Source organism: Pseudophryne corroboree, chromosome 2 (assembly GCF_028390025.1).
Source record: "Pseudophryne corroboree isolate aPseCor3 chromosome 2, aPseCor3.hap2, whole genome shotgun sequence".
Classification (NCBI taxonomy): domain Eukaryota; kingdom Metazoa; phylum Chordata; class Amphibia; order Anura; family Myobatrachidae; genus Pseudophryne; species Pseudophryne corroboree.
The window spans coordinates 834,320,738-834,346,378 of NC_086445.1; the positions used below are offsets into that span (position 1 = coordinate 834,320,738).

At 44.9% G+C, this 25,641-nt stretch overlaps 1 protein-coding gene across 3 annotated transcripts in view; it reads right to left on the minus strand.

The window, feature by feature from the left end:
* The window catches only part of SH3KBP1 (SH3 domain containing kinase binding protein 1), a 677,269-nt gene that overhangs the window by 24,435 nt on the left and 627,193 nt on the right, over positions 1-25,641 (minus strand). For all 3 annotated transcript variants that reach the window (XM_063955734.1, XM_063955735.1, XM_063955736.1), the window contains 2 exons: positions 21,109-21,271; positions 6,011-6,096 (listed from right to left, as the gene is read on the minus strand). In XM_063955734.1, the coding sequence (XP_063811804.1) occupies positions 6,011-6,096; positions 21,109-21,271 (249 nt within the window). The remainder of the gene's footprint in view (positions 1-6,010; positions 6,097-21,108; positions 21,272-25,641) is intronic.

Here is a 25,641-nt window from a genome sequence, read left to right on the forward strand (position 1 = left end):
TGCACATCGAGAAGCACTGAAAAGCTAAACACTGAAGAGCGGAGCCTCCTGTACATTAATACTTCCCTGACCTTGCATCCATAATTTAACACACACTCTTAAAGCTTAATAAATGTGCTTTACTGCTGATGTAAGTGAACAGACTTGTAAAATATAGTGGAGTAGAATGGGAACACCTATTAATTACCTTGTACACCATCCTGCAGAGCAGATTAAAAGGTTTTGTCTACTAATAAAAGGTGTGTTTCCTTTGTGTACAGGACACAAATGTATGAGAGGGCATCTCTAGTATAAAACATAAAAAAAAAGAAAAAAAAAGAAACAAACCCTTTAATAACAATTTTGTAATGTTTATATAGTCGCTATTTGTACATCTTTGTTTAAAATGCCAACCTGTTTGGCTCTTTACATACATAATAATAATAATAATAATAATAATAATAATAATTATTATTATTATTATTATTATTATTATTATTATGTACAAGTAAATGAAATATTTCCCAGAGCTGCATCCAGTGGAAAAATTACATATGCTCCAGGAGTTCATCCCTCAAGGACAACACAATATTAATTTAGAAAACTGAATATAAATTGTATCAAGGGGCAAAAATACAAATCTCCCACATGAAAAAAAAACCCAACAAAACAATAATAATAATAAAATATCACAATGATATAGTGACTAAGAGAAAGGTGCCAAAACCTTCCTGCACAAGCACTACCCTATACACATGATGCCATGAATAGACCTAAACAAAACTTGGGGCCTTGTTCTGCCCTCCTGTTAGTGGCAGCAGTCACATGCGCAGTGAAGCCTCAGTGTGAGTTTCAGTGGCCCAACACTGATGCTGCGAAACACAAGAAGCCTCTGCTCAGGAGGCCCCATAGTAACATTTAGAAGCCTCTAGAAAGACACCTCTCTCCGTAGTGGTTGTTCATTTTATGCTCCATAATACTGCCTTAGTTCATGTTATGCAATATAAAGTAATAGTGCATACCTCCCAACTGTCCCGATTTTGGCGGGGACAGTCCCGTTTTTCACGGTCTGTCCCGCTGTCCCACCCGCGGGTCGCAGTGTCCCGCGGGTGGGGGGGCAGTTGGGAGATCCCTCCCTGTCACTCGCTGCTCTGAGGAGAGCAGCGGTGAATAGATGCTGTGCGCATGCGCACAGCGTCTATTCACGGCAGAGAGGGACAGGGGGCATGACCAGCAGCTCTCACAGCGCTGTTCATGCCCCCATAATGACGAAAACGGGGGCATGGCTTGCGATTGCGGCACTTGCCGCGAGGCCACCCCCCCTTTCCGTTAGATCACGCCCCCTAAAATCGGGCGGGCGCCTTCGGCGCGCGGTGGTGTCCCTCCTCTGCTGATGCCAAAGTTGGGAGGTATGATAGTGTCCTATTTCATTTAATGCCCCATAGTGGTGAGCTAGTTCATTTTATGCCCCATAATAGTGAGCTTGTACATTTTATGCCCCATAGTAGTGAGCTAGTTCATTTTATGCCCCATAGTAGTGAGCTTGTACATTTTATGCCCCATAGTAGTGAGCTAGTTCATTTTATGCCCCATAGTAGTGAGCTTGTTCATTTTATGCCCCATAGTAGTGAGCTTGTTCATTTTATTCCTCATAGAAGTTCACTAGTTCACATTATACTACACTGTCCCTTTCTGGGCTAGTCCTAATCTCGGAGCTCAATTCCCCTCCCCCAGCTTCACAAAGGCTGTAAAAAGGAGAAGCCTTCTCTCCGATAGTGCTAGGCTTACTGAATAGGCTCAGCTGGGTCAATGAGCATGAAACAGGATTGTGGGAGATGGATCATATCAGTGTGGTGCTTTACTGAGAGGGAGAGATCGCCACTGATGAGTCCCCCTTTTCATGCCCCGACAATATGCTGGAACCAGTTTCTTAGCAAGAAATTTCAGGAACTTGGTATATGATATGAGCTGGGTCTAGGGCACCCCTAAGCTTCTGCGCCACACAGTAGCATCCCTTGCATCCACTATAGTTACACCCATGCTTCTGTTCCACTGTTCTACGTATGCACAGAGGAAGCACAGTGAAGTCCAACAGAATTGGCCCCTGTGCTTGCCAGAAGAGCAGAGGGTGGTAACTGGTCATTGCTGGGTGCCACACATCTCCGTGCCCCATGCAGTGTTGTATGGATAATTAAAGAAAGCTTTTTTAATATAGTTAACTACAGGGGTAATTCAGAGATGGATGCAGTTCGCTTTGCTGCTGTGTCTTTTGCAGTTCGCTTTGCTGCTGCGTCTTTTGACACAGCAGCGATGCGACCATATGCTAATGCTGCAGTAGGCAACTTGTGTGATTCGCTGCTGCATCCGAAGACCGCAGCCATCGGTTCACTTGTGTGAACATTGGTCATCTGAGTAACCTTCAGGATACCCAAGATGGCCAAGTATTCCAGGCTTGCATGGTCAGAAAATAAGGGCATCATGATCCAGTTTTGTACAGTGGTCCACGTCACTGCCGCCAAATGACCGCAGCATGTCAGTCATGCTACAGCTTTGGGGCACTGCGCGTGAGATTGCAGACAGAGATCGCTGATCAGTAAATATCGGTGTTGTGCATAAACCATCAGGTTGCGTACAGCCCTGAGTAAGGACCTAGATGCATTACAAGTCATAGCAATAATGTAAACATTTGGTATTCTTCCTGTCCATAAAGTAATTAGTCAGCATCTTCATACCTTTTATTACTGGCATGAAGTGAAGGTATACAGACCAGCACCCCCGGCCACTGACCAAGAGTCTCCACTGGCAGGGTAAATGTTTGTAGCATACATGAGACTTTGTGTGCCTTTATTTTAAAGCTCCTTAGTAAATTATATACTTCTACTATATTAAAAGAGAACATGGCTTTTAATAAAGACAAAATTGGTCCCACCACCCTGAATATAATACTGTACAAATAAACATGTTACAGTCTCCAGGTTGGTTTAATGCACACCAGCAGTAGTGCTAAGGTAAGATAATAAAGAGTTGATTTGATGAGATTTAATACTAGATCCTGTCAGTTAAATGCCATAAAATCTTACCTGACAGACAAGTGGCTACAATTTGGTCTCTCACTGCCGCAGTTCCAGAGTAACAGAGTAGCTGTTACACAACTGAGTGACTTGAGCAGATGACATCGGAGTAGTGACAAATGTTAACTCGTTCCCGAGAACTTGCTATACTAGCACAGTGCCAGCTGCCAGCGCAGCACAGCAGACCCTCTCCCATCATTACACTACACAGGCTTACAGCTTTATCTACGTAACATACTGAATACATGAAAACCACATAAAACCACATGCATAGTTGATCTACAGCAAAAACTGAAAAACAGAAATGGATCATAATGAATAATGTGACCCCATCACCTTTTAAAACAATCCCTGCAATAGTGTGTGTTGGGTGCATGACCAGTCATAATCTCAGCAGGAGAAAAAAGACGGGAACTCTTCTACTGAAATTAATTATAATTATTTTGGTGGATTCAAAGAAAAACAAGTGAATATTGTATGACACAGCCAAGTCACTACCAGTATACTACTGTGTGTATGATGTAGCCAAGTGACCGCCAGCATATTTTGTATAACGCTGCAAAGTGAACACAAGTATAGTTTGCATGACATAAGCCTGTGACCCCCAGTATACTCTGTATGACATAGCCAAGTGACCCCAGTACACTTTGTATGACATAGCCAAGTGACCACCAGTACACTTTGATGATGTAGCCAAGTGACCCCTTGTATACTCTGTATGACATAGCCAAGTGACCCCCATTATAATTTGTATGACATAGCCAAGTGACCCCCAGTATACTCTGTATGATGTAAGCAAGTGACCCCCAGTATGCTTTGTATGATGTAACCAAGTGACCTCCAGTATACTCTGTATGATGTAGGCAAGTGTCCACCAGTATACTTTGTATAACGTAGCTAAATGACCCCCCGTATACTCAGCATGACATAGCCAAGTGACCATAAGTATATATTGTATTACGTAACCAAGTGACCCTCAGTATACCTCTGTATGACGTAGGCATGTGACCACCAGTATACTTAGTAAGCTGTAGTCAAGTGACCCCAGTATACTCTGTATGACGTAGGCATGTGACCACCAGTATACTTTGTAAGATGTAGTCAAGTGACCCCAGTATACTCTGTATGACGCAGGCATGTGACCACCAGTATACTTTGTAAGATGTAGTCAAGTGACCCCCAGTATACTCTGTATGATGTAGGCAAGTGTCCACCAGTATACTCTGTATGACGTAGGCATGTGACCACCAGTATACTTTGGAAGATGTAGTCAAGTGACCCCAGTATACTCTGTATGACGTAGGCATGTGACCACCAGTATACTTTGTAAGATGTAGTCAAGTGACCCCAGTATACTCTGTATGACGCAGGCATGTGACCACCAGTATACTTTGTAAGATGTAGTCAAGTGACCCCCAGTATACTCTGTATGATGTAGGCAAGTGACCCCCAGTATACTCTGTATGACGCAGGCATGTGACCACCAGTATACTTTGTAAGATGTAGTCAAGTGACCACCAGTATACTCTGTATGACGCAGGCATGTGACCACCAGTATACTTTGTAAGATGTAGTCAAGTGACCACCAGTATACTCTGTAGGACGTGGCCAAGTAACCGAGCGAGGTTCAGAATATTTCGCTTCACTGCTTTTTACCAACTGGATACAACTGTATGCACAAGACTACGCGGCAATGGAACTGCTAAATATCACAAGTGAAGCAGCTGCCCAGAAAAGAATAGAGACGCTCACCAGAGCCATCGCAAAGTCCTCAGCAACTGCGTACACATACATTGCTATAACAAAGAACATGAACTCCTAGGGTTGACCTATGGCTACACAGACTGGCAGTGGCGACCTTGGCGCCATGTTTCTCTGCGCACATGACCACAGCTGAAGGCAGATAAACGCCTCTAAAACGGCCATGACATGCCTGCATTTTTGCCACCACTCCCACGTTAACGCCCTCACATGGCCCCTTCATGTCACTCTGCATAGGAATTGTCAGTGCAAGTGCGATCACAAAGGTACCTTTGCCATGTGTGCAAAACAATCGCCATGCGCAGTCTGCTGACAATCGTCCCGTAGCGAAAACATCAGCATTGCATACAAACATCAGGCCCACATGTATGTTTTACTGAGCTGATTTATGATTTAAAAATACTTCTATTAAGTTGGAGCTGGAATATATTCAAACAAATAGTCGTCATCTTAAAAATGATTCTAGGAAAACTTCTAATATATGTTTCTAATGCTAATATTTTATACATAATACAAACCCGAATCTCTCGCCATTTCAATAAATAGACCACAATAACGTGAAAGCTTGTGTTCAGAAACATAAGTACGGCATCTGGAGCATTTCCAGTGCAGTAGATAAAAATCCCACATTGGGTTCTAAAGCTGTGGCTGTTCCTAGTGGCATTTCAAATTACAAATTAATAAAGGAAATTATTGTTCTAATTGCCATTCGATAACATTAGAATACTATGGAACTTCCTCTGCAATTAGTTTATTGGGAACTGGAAGCAAGATACAATATTATCCAGAATATTTAACTATTTAACTACATCTACAAAACTGCAAAAACCTGTAAAAGAAAATGGTCATGTCTGACGGCTGTATCACTGCATTAGCAGAATCCTAAGCAGGAGACATAAACGCCTATTTAAAAGTCACTGAAATGGTCAGTTGGGCAGAAAATCTTATAAACCCTGAGTCTTCAGTAGCCTATATCTAGTATTGTTGTAGGAATGTGCTGCCTGTGTCCTGTTATGATATAATCCCTTGGCTCTCTTGTTTACTAGTACAGTTCTAGTATGTAACCTCCCACAACTGTATGGGGTTATTAGTAATTGAGATGACTGGTATTTAGGATGTGCATGAATCTGTCAGTGTGAATGACAGAGCAGGGACTCTGAAGATATTTATAAACTGGCAGAAACACATCTATGACTTACCAATGTCATTGCTTTTATCTGACGAGTCTCTGTCGGGAGTGCTGGATACAGTACTTGTTCCCACCTCGGCCTTCGGACTGTCGCTCCTGTTTGTCAAAATGGTAAAAATAAAAAAAATGTGACCATGTTTGAACATCTGTTATTTCAGCATTTAAATAATTTGAATAACATATATTACCTACACTACATTACAGAAACAATTTACATATAGCTAATTTTTATTAATTAGAAACATTTAAGGCATATTGTGAATAGATTACATTGTGCTGGCAATAGAAAACAAGTGAGGCAGTCCTCTTTCTTAAACACCACCGAAAGCCATTCTATAAAGGAATATTGAATGGACCAAATACCAATAATATATGCAGACAGCCATGATTCCACACATTAGTATAATTAGACACTTCAGGCAATACTTCTCTCATCAGGAATTGTAGTAAATAGTTTCACCGTTCTCATATCAAATCCAAATGGAAGAAAAGACGCTTTCACCATAAGCATTCAATACCAACATGGTGGTTATGTTATAGAAATCCCTAACACGGTGATAGTATAAAAAAAAAATGCACTGGATGAGGTCTTCCAAGAAATGGCATCTGTAGCTATCACTAGCAATGCATATTACAGGAGTGACTGATACATGCAATTACTTAGCATTGGAGTGAGGAAGGATTTGCTCCCTGTGAGGTGAATTTCCAGCTGTCACAATGGGGGACTATTTCTGCCTCTCTATGGGCCAATACAATTAGAATTCATGAACGGTTGTACCTGACAGGACTGCATGCTTCTCTTGTAACTTTACTAAGTATATAGACATATTACTTTACAGACATATTTCACTTACTGTACAATACAATTGGCGCAAGGAATATGACTGCTCTCAGTGCCTCATGTGACCATTAACCAATCACTGCTATAATGTTATAATGTGCTCTGTTCTGTTATACTGTATACCATTATGCACTGTACAGTGACACTATATTCTTCTCTATGATTTCCTTTATCCACATACAGGTGTATGCCACTTTGGGAATTATACATAAACTGTAGGTTAAAACTCTATAAGATTAAGGCTACACAGCTGTGATAATCGCAGCAGTTGTGTCACATAAGGTGTATGCTCTATTACTGTCATTACATCCATCAGCATTTCTGTAGAGGGTCTCTGTAGGATGAGTTACACAAACTCAGGGACCTATTTTTTTTATTATGGCCTAAACAGAAAGATTTTCTATCTCCCTGTGGCAATAAAAACTGCTGAAGATCAATGTAACAACATAATGACCAGGGCAGCTGCGCCATGCTGTTCTCACCACTGTAAGGGAACTCTTTCTGGTAGTGAGGCCAGTGCAAGGAGTCTCTGCCCATGCACAACCTAGCATTGCCACTATACACATATGCACTGCACTGGAGACCTGGACTTGGGATCTATACAACGACAACAACGCTTTATTTAGCTAAGAAAGTATTTTTGACTTCATCCATCTACACGGTTGCCATCCTGAGAAGGTGACAGTGATTGAAGCATAGCGGCAGTACTTGTTAAATTGGCAATATCTGGCTTCCTGTTGTGAAAGATGGGAGTTTTGGAGCTGGATAAATAGTCAATCTCATCCCAAAGCTGGGCAGAGAGGTAGCATCACTTTGCTATCTCTTAGTAAGACAGAGTGAAGATGGACTGCCATTTTGTCTGAATAGCTGCTGGTCTCCTGAAACTATGGCACCCTATTTGTATGGGCCAACTTGTGATCAACACACAGAAGATACAACAGTGGGTGGCCTCGTGCATTTTACACACCCTCACATGTTATACTCCATTCTGTGTTACCTTCTATGCAACTATTAGCTCTATGCAAGCATGATAGCTGCTCCATTAAGGATACATTTAGCATGATGATGATGACGTCACAAGGAGAAGATATATAGGGGATGATGCACGGTTACTGCAAAATGGGTGTAAATTACTCTAAAAAAACAGCAATGAAAAATATTGTATTTGTGCATGGAACCAGAGTCGTACACCCCTCAATAAGCCTCCGCCTCTTCATAAGCAACATATACTTATTGTGTACAATAAGCCAGCAGCAGCAGGAGAATGTATTTAAATCTGCCTTTCAGCAGGAACAAAACAACAGACATATGTGTGCATGTGTACAGGTCCGAATGAGCAGCATTTGCATAAACATGATTTTACTGCACTTTGTCTGCGTATGACCACCTCTTCACACCCTGTCACGTTCCTCAGAATCATGCAATTCACACCTGCACACACTTTTTGAGCATGTGCAGAGCATTTTCACACGAGATACACTTATCTTACACATGTCTTATTCTGCAAGTATTAGCACCCATTTTTGTTAGACTTTGTAAGTTAATGATTACTGAAGCTGACTATTTACTATGCAAAATAAAGTACATTATGGGGTATATTCAAATGGCCACGGTAATTATTTTTTTCCCCCCTGCAGCACGAGAAATTACAGGCAGCCGCTGAGTTTTTGCTATTCAATTGGCAGCAAGAATTTTAGCTGTGGTAATTTCTACAGTATTTACCTAGAGCAGGTGCAAAGTAGGGAAAAATCTGTATTTTAAGTTAAAAAATGTGGGGACATGGTTTTGAACCACTAATAATTTCAGTATTAAGATGTCATTTATAAATATGATGTCATTACTGGGCTTATTTTTTGTGGGACAGGTATGTGGGGTGCTGTATGTATGGGACAGGTATTTTTAAGGTTGCAATGTTTAGTCCCAAATTTTTTCAAATGTATAGCGTGAGAATCAAGAGTGCACATAGCAGCCATGGTAATCAGAATTAACTACGATAGCTGCGTAGATTTTTGCAGCAAAAATTTCACAGCCAATTGAATATGTCCCGGAAAAGGTATTTCACAGCCAATTGAAAATTTCACAGCCAATTGAATAAGTTTAGATCAGTAAAACATACAATGAAGGGTGTTGCAGAAAGTCGACAGCTATGTATCATTTACTTGAATAATAATTCCATATAGCGTGTGAACGGTGTGATCTCACTGAAGGCTTCCTTTTCTCCACCAGGACTCTATTGTAAAAGTCTGAATACTGCTATTGCTATTTCACAGAAATGACTACATAAGTAAAAATTTGTAATACATTTACAGTATGTACATACAGTGGGGATTGAAAGTTTGGGCACCCCAGGCAAAAAATAATTTTAATGTGCAAAAAGAAGCCAAGGAAAGATGGAAAAATCTCCAAAAGGCATCAAATTACAGATGAGACATTCTTATAACATGTCAAAAAAAGTTTGATTTTATTTCCATCATATACACTTTCAAAAGAACAGAAAACAAAAAATGGTGTCTGCAAAAGTTTGGGCACCCTGCAGAGTTAATACCTTGCACTGCCCCCTTTGGACAGCTGAGACCTGGCAGTGTCATGGATTGTTCTCAATCATCGTCTGGAAAGACCAGGTGACGTCAATCTCAAAGGTTTTAAAAGCCCAGACTCATCTGACCTTGCTCCAACAATCAGCACCATGGGTTCCTCTAAGCAGTTGTGCAGAACACAAACTGAGAATAGTTGACGCTCACAAAGTAAGAGAAGGCTATAAGAAGATAGCAAAGCGTTATCAGATGACCATATCCTCTGTTCGGAATGTAATTAAGAAATGGCAGTCATCAGGAACAGTGGAAGTTAAAGCAAGATCTGGAAGACCAAGAAAAATATCAGGCATAACAGCTCGCAGGATTGTGAGAAAAGCAAGTCAAAATCCACGTTTGACTGCACGATCCCTCCAGGAAGATCTGGCAGACAGTGGAGTTGTGGTACACTATTCCACTATAAAGAGATACTTGTACAAATATGGTCTTCATGGAAGAGTCATCAGAAGAAAACCTCTTCTACGTCCTCACTGCAAAAATCAGCGTTTGAAGTTTGCAAATGAACATATAGACAAGCCTGATGCATTTTGGAATAAAGTTCTGTGGACCGATGAGGTTAAAATTGAACTTTTTGGCCGGAATGAGCAAAGGTACGTTTGGAGAAGGAAGGGCACAGAATTTAATGAAAAGAACCTCTGTCCAACTGTTAAGCATGGGGGTGGATCAATCATGCTTTGGGGTTGTATTGCAGCCAGTGGCACAGGGAACATTTCACGAGTAGAAGGAAAAATGGATTCAATAAGATTCCAGCAAATTTTGGACGCTAACTTGATGCCATCTATGAAAAAGCTGAAGTTAAAGAGAGTCTGGCTTCTACAAATGGATAATGATCCTAAACACACCTCAAAATCCACGGTGGATTACATCAAGAGGCGTAAACTGAAGGTTTTGCCATGGCCTTTTCTCAATATCCTGATCTCAACATAATTGAAAATCTATGGATAGACCTTAAAAGAGCAGTGCGTCACAGACAGCCCAGGAATCTCAAAGAACTGGAAGACTTTTGTAAGGAAGAATGGGCGAAGATACCTCAAACAAGAATTGAAAGACTCTTGGCTGGCTACAAAAAGCGTTTACAAGCTGTGATACTTGCCAAAGGGGGCAGTACAAGGTATTAACTCTGCAGGGTGCCCAAACGTTTGCAGACGCCATTTTTTGTTTTATGTTCTTTTGAAAGTGTAAATGATGGAAATAAAATCAAACTTTTTTTGACATGTTATAAGAATGTCTAATCTGTAATTTGATGCCTTTTGGAGATTTTTCCATCTTTCCTTGGCTTCTTTTTGCACATTAAAATGAATTTTTGTCTGGGGTGCCCAAACTTTCAATCCCCACTGTATATATTTGAAAGTATGGTCCAAGCTTAAATTAAGATCATGTTTTAGCCTACGTTTCTATATGATCCCATCTGAGCCATGAAGTACTGACAATGCAGCCTACTTAAATGCTAGTCCAATGCTGACCAAGTGTTAGACAGTAATATAATTCCCCTATTAGTAGTATATCATGCTCAGATTGCAAGGCTGCCAGTGGAGTCACCTTTATGTCACCCAAGTAAGTCAGGTTATTATAGAACTTGGAATAAGCTTTCACTTGAGTTTGCATAACACTTCTGTGAGTTCAGATTACTAATAATTACTCATGAGTGGAAATGATCCTATGAAAGTGTTTAACATCTTCAAAAGGGACGTGCTCTTAATTCACTTATATATCTAACATCAAACTTAATTCTAAATGTAATTTTCATTTTTGTATATTGTGAGGAAGTAGATTCTTGGCTTTAACAAACACATTTTTTAAATATTTCTTATGAATTACATTATCTTATCCGTGCTAAGTATAAGGTTTCCAAATGCTGCCAAGGCTTATGGTATAAATAACAATGTCTCCTCTAACACTGTACTTTTGTATGTGTGGTAGTCCTTTTGTTCGTCGCAATTACACTTTCAAGTTGTGATGATAGCATCATTGTATGGCATACAGTACTTATGGCAGTTTGTGCTGTTTCCTGACTTTAATAAAAACATTTTTGAAAAAAGAAATGTTTCTTGCACATACTCATAATTCATTCAGACCACCTGCCCCTCCATATAAACCAATGTTAGGCAATATGCTCACTCATGTCATAGAGGAAATTGGAGTCACAGACCTGTTTTTCTAGGTTTTAAGAATCCTGATAAATAATACAAAATTATTTGCAAACCATTTGAAGGAAATGACTATCTCAGGAAAATGAGGACATGTGTGAGAGCAGCAACAGTACTTGAACAAAGCCCATGCCAGCTTGCATTTATTTATACTTAGGGGTGAATCCTATTAGCTGCAAACAGCTTGCAGGGGGTGTGAGTTGCTGCTGTGATGCTGTGTAAACGCTGGCAACAGCGCTGAAAATCGCACCCCTCATGGCCTCTTCTAGTGTTGGAGGCGCAGATTTTTGCTTGCAGCATGATGGGTCTGCAAACAAAGATCCACAAGTCAGGTGGTAATGAAAGTGCAGCATACACCAGTATTTACTCATGCCGAGGAGCTGTTCAAGGCTAATTGGATTCCCCCATAGAGTATACCTGTCACCTAAAGACAGAGCAGACAGAAATGTTGTGCTGTAGTTAATTACACAATAGTAATATCACTGTGACATTATACACATTATGCAACACAGCAATGCCCCTTACACATTATGCCACACACTGGTGTCATATATACTGTATATAAAAGATAATAACACTGGGCTTTAATGCAACCAGGATAGTAATTAATTATACGGATATAGTTCAGCGAGAACAATGTATATACGGTTATATTGAAAAATGTTTAAATGAGAGTCACACAGCAAAGACCGCTTTGAAAGTGCCCTTATTGCTTATTTAAGACATTACCGGGACTCCAGCGAGTACATAGTGCATGGAGATATTGAAGATGCTACTGTTCAGGGGGGTAGGTGCAGCGGTGCTGGGTTTTTTAGTTTTTGTTTTATTTGGGGGTGGGGTGGGGGAGGGTTTGGGGGGGGGGGGATGATTGTGCGGGGGGGGGAATGAATGAGGTCAGGTGATACTGAAGGTGTGAAGGCGCTGCTGTTGGGGTGGGGGGCGTGTGGGCCTGGAGAGACAGTTACCTGCTCTGCTGTAGCCGCTGGTGTCCTTCTCTATCCCGCTCACACACCAGTATTCCAGTTCATGCCTGTCATCGGTCAGCCATTGCCCTGCCCATCCCCACTGCCAATGGCCTCTGCACCACTACTCCGCTACTGCCATTGGTCAGGGATCTGCATGGAATGAGCTGGGCACACTGCAAGTGACACGTGGGCACTCAAAAAATACTGATTGTGGTGGCGCCTGTTTTCACACCCGGGCATCTTGCGATCCGTGCGGTGGCATCGGTTGTACCATCTTAGTTACAGCCCTGGTCACAATACCCATAGGGCGTGGCCAGCATTTGTGACGGCACAACAGTACTTACCCTGCTTTCCCTCAAAACCACATGGCCTGGCTGTCTTGGAGAGTGGACGTGCTCTCTCCAGCTCCTGCACATCCAATCTCCCTAATTCCCCTCTCCTTCCCCTGACCTGCACCAGGCTGCCCCAGACTCCCTCCTGTGACTCCCTGTATGTGTCCGCAGCTGCTGTGGGGGACCCGCGGAGTCGGGGAGTGCTTTTAAGCACTCCTGCGGATTGCGGCCTCCCCCCAGCCTGAAGCCGGGGGCTCGAGTTTGGCGCCGGGCCGAAGCCGCGATATTGCCGAGTGCCGCTGCCTCTCTCCCGTCCCGCCTGTAACCCCCCTTACCCACACCTGGAGACTGGGGGCTGTCCGGCCGGGGGACGATCCCTGGAGGCCACAATACGAGCGGCGGCCGTCTCGCTGGAGGTCGCCGGGGGCCGGCCCTGTGGCCGGAGGGACCCGAAACTGACGGCAGACGGCGGGATCCCTGGGGTATGTACCGCTCCCTACGGCCCCTGCCCCTGCCTTAAGACCCGATCCTGGGGCGCTGTGGAGGCTTCCGGCGGTTCCCGGGGGTCGCGGCCTGCTCCCCGATCTTAAGCCGGGACCTCGATTTTGGCGGCGGCCCGCCCGGGAGCTCCGAGCCTGAGTCACACTCACGAAAGGCTCCCGCGGGCACCTGACGGACCCCTCCCTCCTCCGCACATACCTGCTGGCTGCCCCGGACCCCCTGGAACCCCCGGACGCCGGGGACCCTCCTGGGAGGCTCCGGAACAACCCTGCTACACCTTGCAGCTCCCTGTGTGGTACACCAGTGGCGGCCATCTTGCAGGCCTCCAGGCCCATCTCCCTCACTACCTGCAGGCTGTGACCCCCCCTGCTACAGCCCTCTGGAGCACACATTATACCTCACCTGAAGGCCGTTCCCGCTACTAACCGCAAACCTCTCTTCCCCCTCCTGTCCGGCCCCGGTGCTGCCCCGGTCACTGGCTGGTCCGTGCCCGAGGCTCATCTCCGCGGTCCCTGAACGGAGGTGGTCCTTCACGGAGCTCCGCCTCCTGCGACCTCTGTCTGTCTGACTACTCTCCGGGGCCACGTGGGCCCCCTGCTCTCCTGGGACTCCCTGGACCTACCTCATCTGCCGTGCTCAGCTGACCTCACCATGATGCCTCCTTAAGGCCCTCGCCTTACCTTCCCTGGTCCTGAGCCTCGCTGCTGGAGCGCCGCCTCCACTTCCCACCCTGCTGTCCACCCCCTTCTTCATATGTTCACGATGACCAGAGGTGGCAAAAAGTCACAGGGGTCCGACCTCACACCATTCCTTACCAAAAAAAACACCCCGGCCAAGAGCAGGCCTGATGCTCCCGGACCCCCCAGGGTCCCTCCGACTCGGAGGCCGAGGACGACGATCTCACGCCCCTCACCCGCAAGGACTTTCTCTCCCTCCTTAAGGAGATGCGGGATGTTAAGACCTCAGTCCAGGCTCTCCACTCCCTGAAATCCGATATTGCCGACATCGGCTCCAGAACCGATCAACTTGAACGACGAGTGGAGGAGGTGGTGTCGTTCCAGCAAACGGTCGAGACCGACTTCCATCAACTCCGCCAAGATGTTGCCCACTTGCGGGAGGAGCATGAGGACCAGGACAATAGGGCGAGGAGAAACAACCTGAGGATCCGGGGTGTCCCTGAGGAGGTCGAGGCGGCCCACCTTGACCTCTACCTCAAGCGCCTCTTTGCACACCTGTCACCTGACACCCCTGGGGAACATCTGCTCCTGGACCGAGCGCATCGAGCCCTGCGACCTCCCAGCCCAGGGATGTCATTCTCCGACTGCACTACTTCACTGCGAAGGAGGCTGTCATGAGGGAGGCCCGATGGCTGGGATCTGTGACTTTCCAGAATACCCCTCTTCAGATTTTCCAAGACTTATCTCCGCTCACTCTGGCCAAACGCAGAGACTTCAAACCCGTTACTTCCCTGCTCTCCCGTCATAATGTTAAATACCGCTGGGGTTTCCCTTTTCGTATCCTGGTTTGGCACCAAGGGAAGCTCCTCACGGACAGGGATCTATCCGAGGCTCAAACGCTGCTCTCCAGGCTGGGCATCCCCACCGCCGAACAGGATATCCATACTCAACGACTGCCACCACAGACACAGCGGGACCCGATTCAACCCCCTCGATCTGAGTGGTCTACGGTCCCGGCCTCTGCGGCCTCCCAGGCTCCACCTCCGGTTCCCTGATGGACTTTCAGCCCTCTAATTCAATGTCTTCTCTACTTAATTGGGTCGACCCTTCCTGGTCGCACTCCCCTACCCGGGGAGCAGTTCCACTTTAGGCTCCCCATATCCTGATCTCCCGTCCCCTTAGTTACCTCACGACTGTTCTGTTGTTACCCCGTTAAAATGTTACGCTGCTGATATGTTAACATGCTGAAACCTGATTTTTTGTTTTCCATCTATCCCCCCCCTCTCCCTTCCCTTCTGGAGCTGGCGCTCCATCTGTCTTCTGTTCCTGTCTTCTCTCCAGCTTTCTCCCTCAGGTACCTCCAGGGGAGGTTTGCCTCCTACCTTTCGCCAAGCGGTTTGTGATCCGTAGTCCGGACCCCATGCCGCGCCCCCTTAGGGCTTTGAGCCCTCTCGCTGACCTAGGTGCCCTCCCGACACCTAGTACCCCTTTCCCCTGTCAACACTACCGGTCCTGGCCTCTACTGCCGGATGACCAACCACCCTCCCACCCCTCCCGGTTTCCTCTCCTTCCCCCCTCCCTTCTGACCACACTCTCTCTCGCTTTATATCCTTCTTCTCTATCTTTCTCTCTCCTTCCTCTACTTTCAGTGCTCTCCGCTCTTTCTAATCTGCCTACCTCATCGTTGCTTGCCCATGGGTCTCCGGGTACTATCTTTTAATGTGAAGGGCTTGAATAGCCCCCAAAAGAGAGGTAAGCTCTTTGCCTCCCTTAAACTCCATAAAGGTGACCTGGTCTTCCTACAGGAGACTCACTTCCTGCATGCCTCCCATCCTACCCTGCAATGTAAACCATACCCTGACTCCTTCAATGCCACTCGGCCAAGAAACGGTGGGTTGCGATTTTATTTGCCCGCCACCTCACCTTTGAGCTTCTAGACTCATATCCCGACAAAGATGGCCGGTTTCTCGTCTTGGTGGGGAAACTTAATAACAACCTCTGTACCCTAGCCAACGTTTATGCCCCTAACCAACGACGGGAACGATTCTTTACAAAGCTAGATAACCTCCTTACTCGAGTCCGGCAAGGCGACCTCATACTTGCTGGGGACTTTAACTCCATTTTGAACCCACAGGTAGACCGCTCTCCCTCTCCCCCTACTACTTCCTCGTCGGACTCCCTCCGCTCCAGATCCCTCCTCCGTCTCATGCGATCCCAGCTTCTCTACGACTCCTGGAGGATAAAAGACTCCTTTGCCCGCGACTATACCTTCTACTCTGCCCCTCATAATTCCTACTCCCGCATTGATATGGTCCTGCTCAGCCACGATCTCGCCTTAAATCTCCACGATGCCCATATTCATCCACTGATCTGGTCCGATCATGCCCCTATCACCTGCGATCTCTCGGGCCTGGTCTCACTCCCTCGCCCCATGACATGGCGCCTTAACGACTCCCTCCTCCACAACCCTGAGATATGTTCCCATCTTCGGGACACAATCTCCGACTATTTTACCTTGAATGATACCCCCGATATCTCTAGGTCCACTCTCTGGTTGGCACACAAGGCAGTTCTTCGTGGACATGTTATCAGCCTAGCGTCAAAAGCTAAAAAACAATCCCTCTTTCAGTTTAACAAACTCTCTATTAAACTCCACTCTCTTGAGACCCAGCATAAGGCGTCCTCCGACCAGGCTATCTTGTCCGAACTTCGTACTGTTAAGGCGGAACTTGATCTCCTTCTCACTGCACGGGTGGCCAAACGTCTTAAGTGGCTTCGCCTATCCTTTTATGAGAAGGGAGACAAGGCGGACAAGATCCTAGCGGCACGACTCCGTTCCACGAGAGCCAAAACTAATATTGTCTCTATCAGAAACTCTCTCAATCAACTTGTCCAAGACCCCGCTGCCGTTAGAGCTGCCTTCCAATTCTACTACGCTGACCTGTACAACCTCCCACCCCCCTCACCTGGTTCCTCCCCTCTGCCCCACTCCGATCTAGTCTCCCACTTTCTTTCTGCTTCTAACTTGCCTAGACTACCCCAGGACGCCATGGACCATCTTAACAGTGAGATCTCGGTGGAAGAAATTGCTCAGACTATACTCATGCAAAAAGTTGGTAAATCCCCGGGCCCGGATGGGTTCACGGCTCTTTACTACAAAAAATTCTCTGCTCTTCTCTCCCCCCACCTTCAGTCCCTGTTCAATAGGATTGTCCATGGCGACCCCTTTCCCCCTGAGATGTTGGAGGCTAGAATTGTGGTGATCCCCAACGAAGGCAAGGACGCCCTTAACTGCGCTAGCTACCACCCTATATCACTCTTGAACTTGGACTTGAAAATCTTTGCTAAGATCCTGGCCAACCGCCTTAACCCATACCTCCCTTCCCTTGTTCATTACGACCAGGTGGAGTTTATCCCGGGCCGTCAGGCGAGAGATAACACCAGGCGTGCTATTGATCTTATACATATCTCGAACTCCAGGAGATCCCCCACTATCATGCTCTCCTTGGATGCTGAAAAAGCATTTGACTGGATCTCCTGGAGTTTTCTGAGAGCCGCCCTGGAGGCCTATGGCTTGTCCGGTGGCTTTCTCACTGGCGTCCTGGCACTATACTCCGCCCCCTCTGCACAGTTTTAATCAATGGTGTCCCATCAGCCCCACTTAGCATCTCAAATGGTACACGTCAGGGTTACCCCCTCTCGCCGCTAATATTTGCCCTCATTATTGAGCCCCTCGCTTCTCAAATTAGAGCTCACCCAGATATACACGGAATACAAGTAGGCCGCACCGACCCTAAAATCTCCCTCTTCGCTGACGACATCCTACTTTCTCTGACCCAACCCCTTATCTCACTCCCAAACTTATTCTCAATCCTGCATTCTTATAGCCTTATATCAGGCTACAAGATCAACTACTCCAAATCCGAGGCTATGCTGCTTCATATCCCTCATCGAGAGGCTGAGTCCCTTCGCGCTAACTTTAATTTTAAATGGCAGCCCACAAAGATTAAATATCTGGGGATATACCTGACTTCTCGTTATGATTCCCTCTTCCGGGAAAACTTTCCACCCCTCCTCACCAACACACTCGCTGACCTGACCTCCTGGAACAGTCTTTTTATTTCGTGGCTGGGCAGGATCATAGCGGTTAAAATTACCATAATCCCCAAGTGGCTTTATCTTTTCCAGACCCTCCCAGTGGCAGTCCCAGCCTCCTTTCTTCGCACTATCCAACGAGCTCTTGTGCGTTTTATTTGGAATCACAGACCCCCCCGCATCGCCGCCAATACCCTGAAAAGGCCAACCTCCGCAGGAGGTAGAGGCCTTCCTGACGTCAAACTTTACTATCTCGCCTCTCACTTATCCCATATTGTCACCTCTTATGCTCCTCCGGGATCTGTATCTTGGCTGGATATTGAGGCAGCCTTCATTGGCCTCCCGGACCTGACCCCCTTGTGGGGTCTGCCCTCCACCTCCCGACCCCCAACCTCTAAACTTCTCCCCACTATTAAATTTAACCTTAAAACTTGGGACTCCCACTCCCTGAAGAATGGTCTCACCACCACCCCCTCGCCCTTGACCCCTATCTGTCAGAACCCTATGTTTCCTCCTGGACTCTCAACTGTGAGGTTCCGTCTATGGATAACGCTGGGCTTCAAATTCCCGACCAATTTTGCCGATCGGGGCCAATGGCTGTCCCTGCCTGACCTCCAACAAAAGACCCCTTCGCACCCACTTAATCCCTTCCAATTCCTACAAATACGCCACTTCCTAGACTCTCTCCCCTCCACCGCCTTACTTCGTGCCCTCACCCCCTTTGAAAGCTTATGCATCAACTCCCATCTCTCCAAAGGCCTAATCTCCCAACTCTACTCTCTTTTACTAGATTCCTCCCTTCCCCCTCCCGGCCCCATGAGCTCGCATGGGAACGTGATCTTGGGCCCCCACCAGAAAGTGAAGATTGGGAAGACATGAGACTGGGGATTGCTAAATGCTCTATTGCCACTGCTTTTAAGGAAACGGCCTACAAAGTTTACTACCGTTGGTACTACACCCCTGGCCGACTTAACAAACTCTTTCCGTCTTCCTCCCCTAATTGCTGGAGGAACTGCGGGGCTAGAGGCACTATGCTCCACATATGGTGGACCTGCCCGTCCATTGCTTCCTTCTGGAACCTAGTCCACTCCCTCCTCAATTCGCTTCTGGATTCTCCTGTGCTGAAAGATCCTTGGATCTTTTTGCTATGTTACCCCCCCCTCCCCCCCGTTGCTCAATAAATTTTCCCAAAAGCTGGCCACACTTATCCTAACAGCGGCAAAGTCGCTGATAGCTCTTAACTGGAAGAGCCACTCTCCACCCTCCCTCCCGTCCCTTAAAACTAAAATTTGGCACATTGCCTCAGGGGAAAAGATTACATACTATCTCCACGACCGGGGTCACATTTTTGAGCAGGTCTGGGCCCCCTGGCTCGCTGCTGAACGTAGATTGCCATCCCCCTCCTCTTGCTCCTAACTTCCTCCGCAGACCCATGGGCACTGCCTACTACTCCTCCTTCAGGCCTTTCTTCTTCTCTTTTCTTCTCGCTCTCTTTCTCCTCCTCCTTCCCTTTGCCTTGTCTTCTCTCGTCTCCTTCTTGACCCCCCTCTTCCTCTTTCTTCTGATCTTACTACTTCCAGGATATATACTGTGCACAGATTATACCGTGGTTCTCTCTCCCCCAGTCCCCCTTTCCCTTCTCCCCCCCCCCCCCCCCCGAATTCTACATTTGAATGTTACTGTTCTTCCTTCATTGACTAACTTTGTTGTCTATTTGAAAATTTGTGGTTTATGCTGGATGCTGGTTCTGATGGCCAACTGTCCCATGTTTCCATGTAATGTTTTCTTACTATGCTTAACCACGTATAAATAAAGAATTAAAAAAAAAAAAACACATACAGAGTGGCAGTGTAGGGTCATATCTCCCAACTCTCTGTTTTAAGAAGGGTCTATGTACTAAGCCTCAGAGAGAGATAAAGTGGATGGAGATTATGGGGGACATTTACTAAGGAGTGATAAGAGTGGAGAAGTGAGCCAGTGGAGAAGTGCCCATGGCAACCAATTAGCACTGAAGTAACATCTATAATTTGAATAATATAAAATTATACAGAGCTGCTGATTGGTTGATGGGGCAACTTCTCCACTGGCTCATTTCTAAGCTCTTATCACTGCTTAGTAAATGTCCCCCTAAGTATCAACCAACCACCTCCTGTCATTTTTCAAACACAGCCTGTAACATGGCAGTTAGGAGCCGATTAGCTATTACTTTATCTCCATTCACTTTATCTCTCTCTAAAGGTGGGTACACACTGGCCGATATATCGTCCGTTCTCTTGAATGGCCGATATATCGCGGGTCCGTCGGACAGTGTGTGCGGCCGATACGTCTGTGAACTCCGTCGTTCACAAACGTATCGCGTCGGCCCCGCAGCACAGCAAACGGCCAATATATCTACCGATATATTAGCGCGTCGCTGTGTGTGTACGGGCGATCGGCTGACCACCTGTACACATGTTGCGGCAGCCGGTGGTGATTGACAGCTGAACTGTGGGGGTGTTTGTACACGCCTGCCCAGTTCATGACGTCATTCCCAGACGAATTGGGCAGTGTGTATGCTCAATTGATCGGCAGATATATCTACCAGTGTGTACCCTTAAAGCTTAGTAAATAGACCCTATAGCTACTGTATGCGCTGTCGGATAGTCCCCTCAAACAGGAACTATACCACCTAAATCATGATGGTTTGGAAGTATGATTACACACTAAAAAAAAGCCTGCCCAGTTGTCACATAGTTATTTTTTGTCTCTTAATGTTCAATGATTTAGGTAGGAAAATCACTTTTCACAAACAATTTGGGTGTAAGCTTTATGGACGTTGTCCACCAAAATGTAATGCAACCACAAACTTGGTTGTTATGAATTTATTTCTTTTCATTCTTCCATGGAATACCATTTAAAAGCCATTTGCAAATCTTTGAGTGACAAATACGGAAAGTAATAATACTAACTCATAACTTACCTTGTGTGTGTCACGGGCCCTGCTGGTCTTTCTGGTCTTTTTGGTGGAAGCGTGCCAGATCTATTTGATGAGTTAGCCTTGGGAGGGCGTGGTTTCTTTGGAGGTATAGCAGGAACAGAGTGCTTCAGTGAGCTCTCTACTTTGTGGTCCCTCTCGGGCCTCTCTGTAGCAGGGGATCAACAGGCATTAGCTTTATCATTTTAGATATATAATAAAAACAGAACGCTCTTAAAAAAATGTGAACAGAAAGTTGTAATTATGAACTTTGTATAAAAAAAGGATGCACAGGACACCACAAACTTTCTGAACAGTAATTGGTGGTGTAACGTGCTCCTTCCCCTGCATATCGGCCAGGTCACAATCTGACATTAGATCAATTCTGAAATAAATTGTGCTCCTGTTAATATTCTAACAAAATAACTGGCTGTAGAATGTTCTAGTCTTCACTACTTCAAAACAAGGGGCTAACTATTGCAACATATGCTGTAGGAAGACTCGAAAGGAACTATCGAATTTGCATTATGTAATGCTGCGAAGAAAACAGCCTATAGTGTCAGAACACAACCTGAAGCTTTAAGGAGCAAGGAGTCTGTGAGTGTGTATGAGAATTAGCACTTTTTGGAGGGTGGGACAAGTATGTGGGAATGGTCCCTCAGAGCGGAATGGTTCCACATAGTGGAAGTAGGTTGGACACTGTACATGGTGGAAACTGTAAAAACATCACATTGCTTTCCAGAATCTCTGCAAGCCTGGGAATGTGGGCATTGATGGATTTTACATGGGGTGTTTCCAAAGATAAGCAAGCGCCTGTGCAACTTATAATGATGAACAATTAGGCCCATAAATAGTGTGAGACTGCATTTTTGGGGATTAATAAAACCTTAGATACTGTCATTGACAGACTTTCTGAGAAACTCAGCACAGAGGTCATGACTTATAGTTGGAACGAAGTCTAACTACTGGCCATACAAATCTGCAAGCACTAGCATACACAAGCAGTCAGTGGCTGGCCGTGCTTGCTGAAACTTGCAGTTTTACATACACCAGGAGCAGGATGTAATAGAGTCCGAGTTATCTGGACATGCGGGTTTACAAGTCATGGTTGTATTTTTTTAAAAAGGCAATCATTTACAAGTCATGGTTTTGCCTTGTAAATGACTGCCCATTTAAAAAAACAGCCCAGTTCGACCGGCATCCCGCACGTCCGGCGAACTCTGTATCTATTACATCCCGCCCCTGGTATGGGTTGGCACTTGCAGGGGGATCCCAGTCATACTGCCCCCCAGCATTGCAGTGACCAGCCTATGGTAAATCACTGGTGTCTGTTACATTTTTTACGGGAGAATCACATTTGATTTATTTAGACTAATTTAAAAACGTCATTCACTGTCCATTTGACAAAGGTGACTGCCAGGCCTTAACTACGTATGCTTGGAGTTAGTGGGACTGAAACTCAGTGTGACTGCATTTCTGTATGTATAAATGCATCTATAGAAAAAACAAACATAATTGTGGGTACAGTAGTTGCAAAGTTAAATGAATCCAAGATGCACCAGTAGATTCAGCATATTGTATGTGCTAGGTTTTAGCCAAGCATACATTAGATACACTTACATCCAATTTTGTAAATATTTTATTTGATAGTGAAATACACATTCACTATTAGGTCTAAAATAGTTAAAACCTCTTGAAGGTAGCAGATCTAAATCACCCACACTTGAACGAATAAACAAACCAACAAACAAAACATTACTAAGCAAAAGTATACTAACAAAGTCATATATGCACTAGCAACAAAGAAATCACCTATCAGCTTCAGCAGCAGGGTGGGATTGGGCCACTGAGAGCATGGGACAGTTTGCTAAACTCATGTACACTCCAACCCAGATTTCATCTGAACTGGTTGTTGTTGCTAAAACAGGAATGCAAAGTGTAAGGTACTAGCTAAATGAACCGATAGTGATTAAAAGATGTCTGTTCAAGGGCTATCTGCTCTCTTAGGTGCAGCCCTAAAAAGCAATGTTCATTACAGAGGCAATTAGGATTCTCTAATCAGCCAGGTCACAGGGTGGAGAAACGCGTCATTAACTATCCTAAAGGTGAAACGCGGGTGGAACACATGCTGGCATTTGGAAGCCAGGAAGCAGAAGTGAGGGAATTTTTCAGCTAGCGGCACAGGCAAGCGGTGCCTTGGAGGGGGAGTGTCACCCAGGAAGAGAAGAGGTCCCTCTACCTTGTGGTGCGGTGCCTTCTGGTACTCTCACACAGCATTACCAAAGCTACTGTACCCGGTTCAGTCATCAGGGGGACAGCCAGCAGGTATTAGCAATAGTGTTCTCTTTCAGCCAGGCGCTGAGGTCCCAAGCTGACAGTTTATGTGACCGTTGAGCCTAAGGAGGTATTCATTGCACTAATCTGCAGTGTTGCAACTGGAAACAGATACTCAGGGAACTGTACTATCATCTGGTATATTACATCAGTTTCCCCTTTTTAAGATCCTGTGACAGCAGTTTAATTGTCTCAAGACTAATCATAGCATGCTTTGCTACTAACATCACTTGCCATGTGCTATTAATATACCTGCAACTGTGACCCTGTGAAGCTTGCTGATACCAGTAACTATAGCCGAAATCATGCAATAATATATACTGTATCTGAGGCCACAGTTAAGTGTTCTAACATATTTGAATAATATACTGTAGCTCAATTTTACCTGTGCATATAGAGATGAAAAGGTTTGGTTTTACTCGGATTTACTCGGTTCTCAAAACGGCATTTTATTGGCTCACGGATGTCACGTGTTTTGAATAGCCAATAAGATGCCGTTTTGAGAACCGAGTAAATCCAAGTAAAACCGAACCCGCTCATCTCTAGTGCATACCTTTAGAGATGATGTATTATTTGTGTTGTGTATAAATGTGTTTTATCAAATAAATGTAACAGTCATTTCCAAACCAGTAGCTGTTTTTAGAGCTCTCCCACTATGTTCTATCTACAGTAGTTCTCTATTGCTGTAGGTTCCCAGACCCACGCTGTGGGGGCAGCTATATCAGCCTGATGCTTGAAAAGATCATATTAATTATAACTCATATATTTTATTAACTAATTAGCACCCACTGTTTCTGTTTTATTTTACTATTACGATTCGGCTGTAAAATTACACCCCACTATATTTCTATACTCGGTGCATTATTATTATTATTATTATTATCATCCTTTATTTATATGGCGCCCAGTTACAGAGTACATAAACAAATAAACACACTGATAGATATATCTGCCGATCAATTGATCGGCAGATATATCTATGGACGGATCGGGCAGTGTGTTGAGCATACACACTGCCCGATCCGTCGGGGACTGACGTCATGAACTGGGCAAGTGTGAACACACGCCCGCCCAGTTCAGCTGTCAATCACCGCCAACTGCCGCAGCATGTGTACGGGCGGTCAGCCGACCGCCCGTACACACACAGCGCCGCGCCAATATATCGGTGGATATATTGGCCGTCAGATGTGCTGTGGGGCCGACGCGATATGTCTGTGAATGACGGAGTTCACAGACATATTGCCCGTACACATTGGCCGACGGCCCCTCGATATATCGGCCGTTCAAGAGAACGGACGATATATCGGCCAGTGTGTACCCACCTTTACAGTTGAAGACAATATAGGACAAGTACAGCGCAAATAAACATAGCTACATCAGCAGATGACACTGAAATAAGTATCAGGTGGCAGAAGACTGCTGGATGTGGTACAGTTGCAGATTATCAAAGTAAGAAAAGGATGAGCCCGTGAGGGAAGGGGGCCCTCCTCACGAGAGCTTACATTCTAAAGCATCTGTTACACGCCTCAATACTGGCATTATCTCACCTGTGATATAACATCTGCCACATTTTTCTATATCACTCACTATATTTATGATATTGTTATACTTATTTGGAGTATTTATTTTTTTGTCTTTTTGATGAATGAAAAAAAATATCTGTTTTTAATGTATCAATAAATATAAATATCTTAATATAATTATGATTTAAAAGAGTGCCCCAGCAAAAAGATTCTTCCTTTTTCTTCTTCTTACATGTGGCATAGCATATAACTCTTAGGTGCACTAAGCATTATATTGACTAAAATGTTGGTTCAAGGTATTCACAATGTATAGATCTGAGTGGATACGGTCTGTACGGAACCTATCCATCCTGCTGGAAGGTCATCATATTGTTAGAGACTCTTTGTAAACATAACATGTCAGGCATGTGTGCTATCTTTTTTTTTTATTAATGAGTTGTTGTTTTATTTTTGTTTTCTGCGTTACTTGTAGAAGATGTTCCTTCATTATACCTGTATTTTCTTCTGTGTCTTTATTGTGTTTTTGTATCCAAAAATCCTTTTAGGTCAATCAATAAAAAGTAGATAGAAAACACATAGTAAATGCAAGAATAAAGAATTGCTTAGTTGTTTGCCCATTGTGGGAAGTAATGGAAAAAATACACAAGATTACTGTGGAAAAAGTGCTAGTTTTGCAAAAATG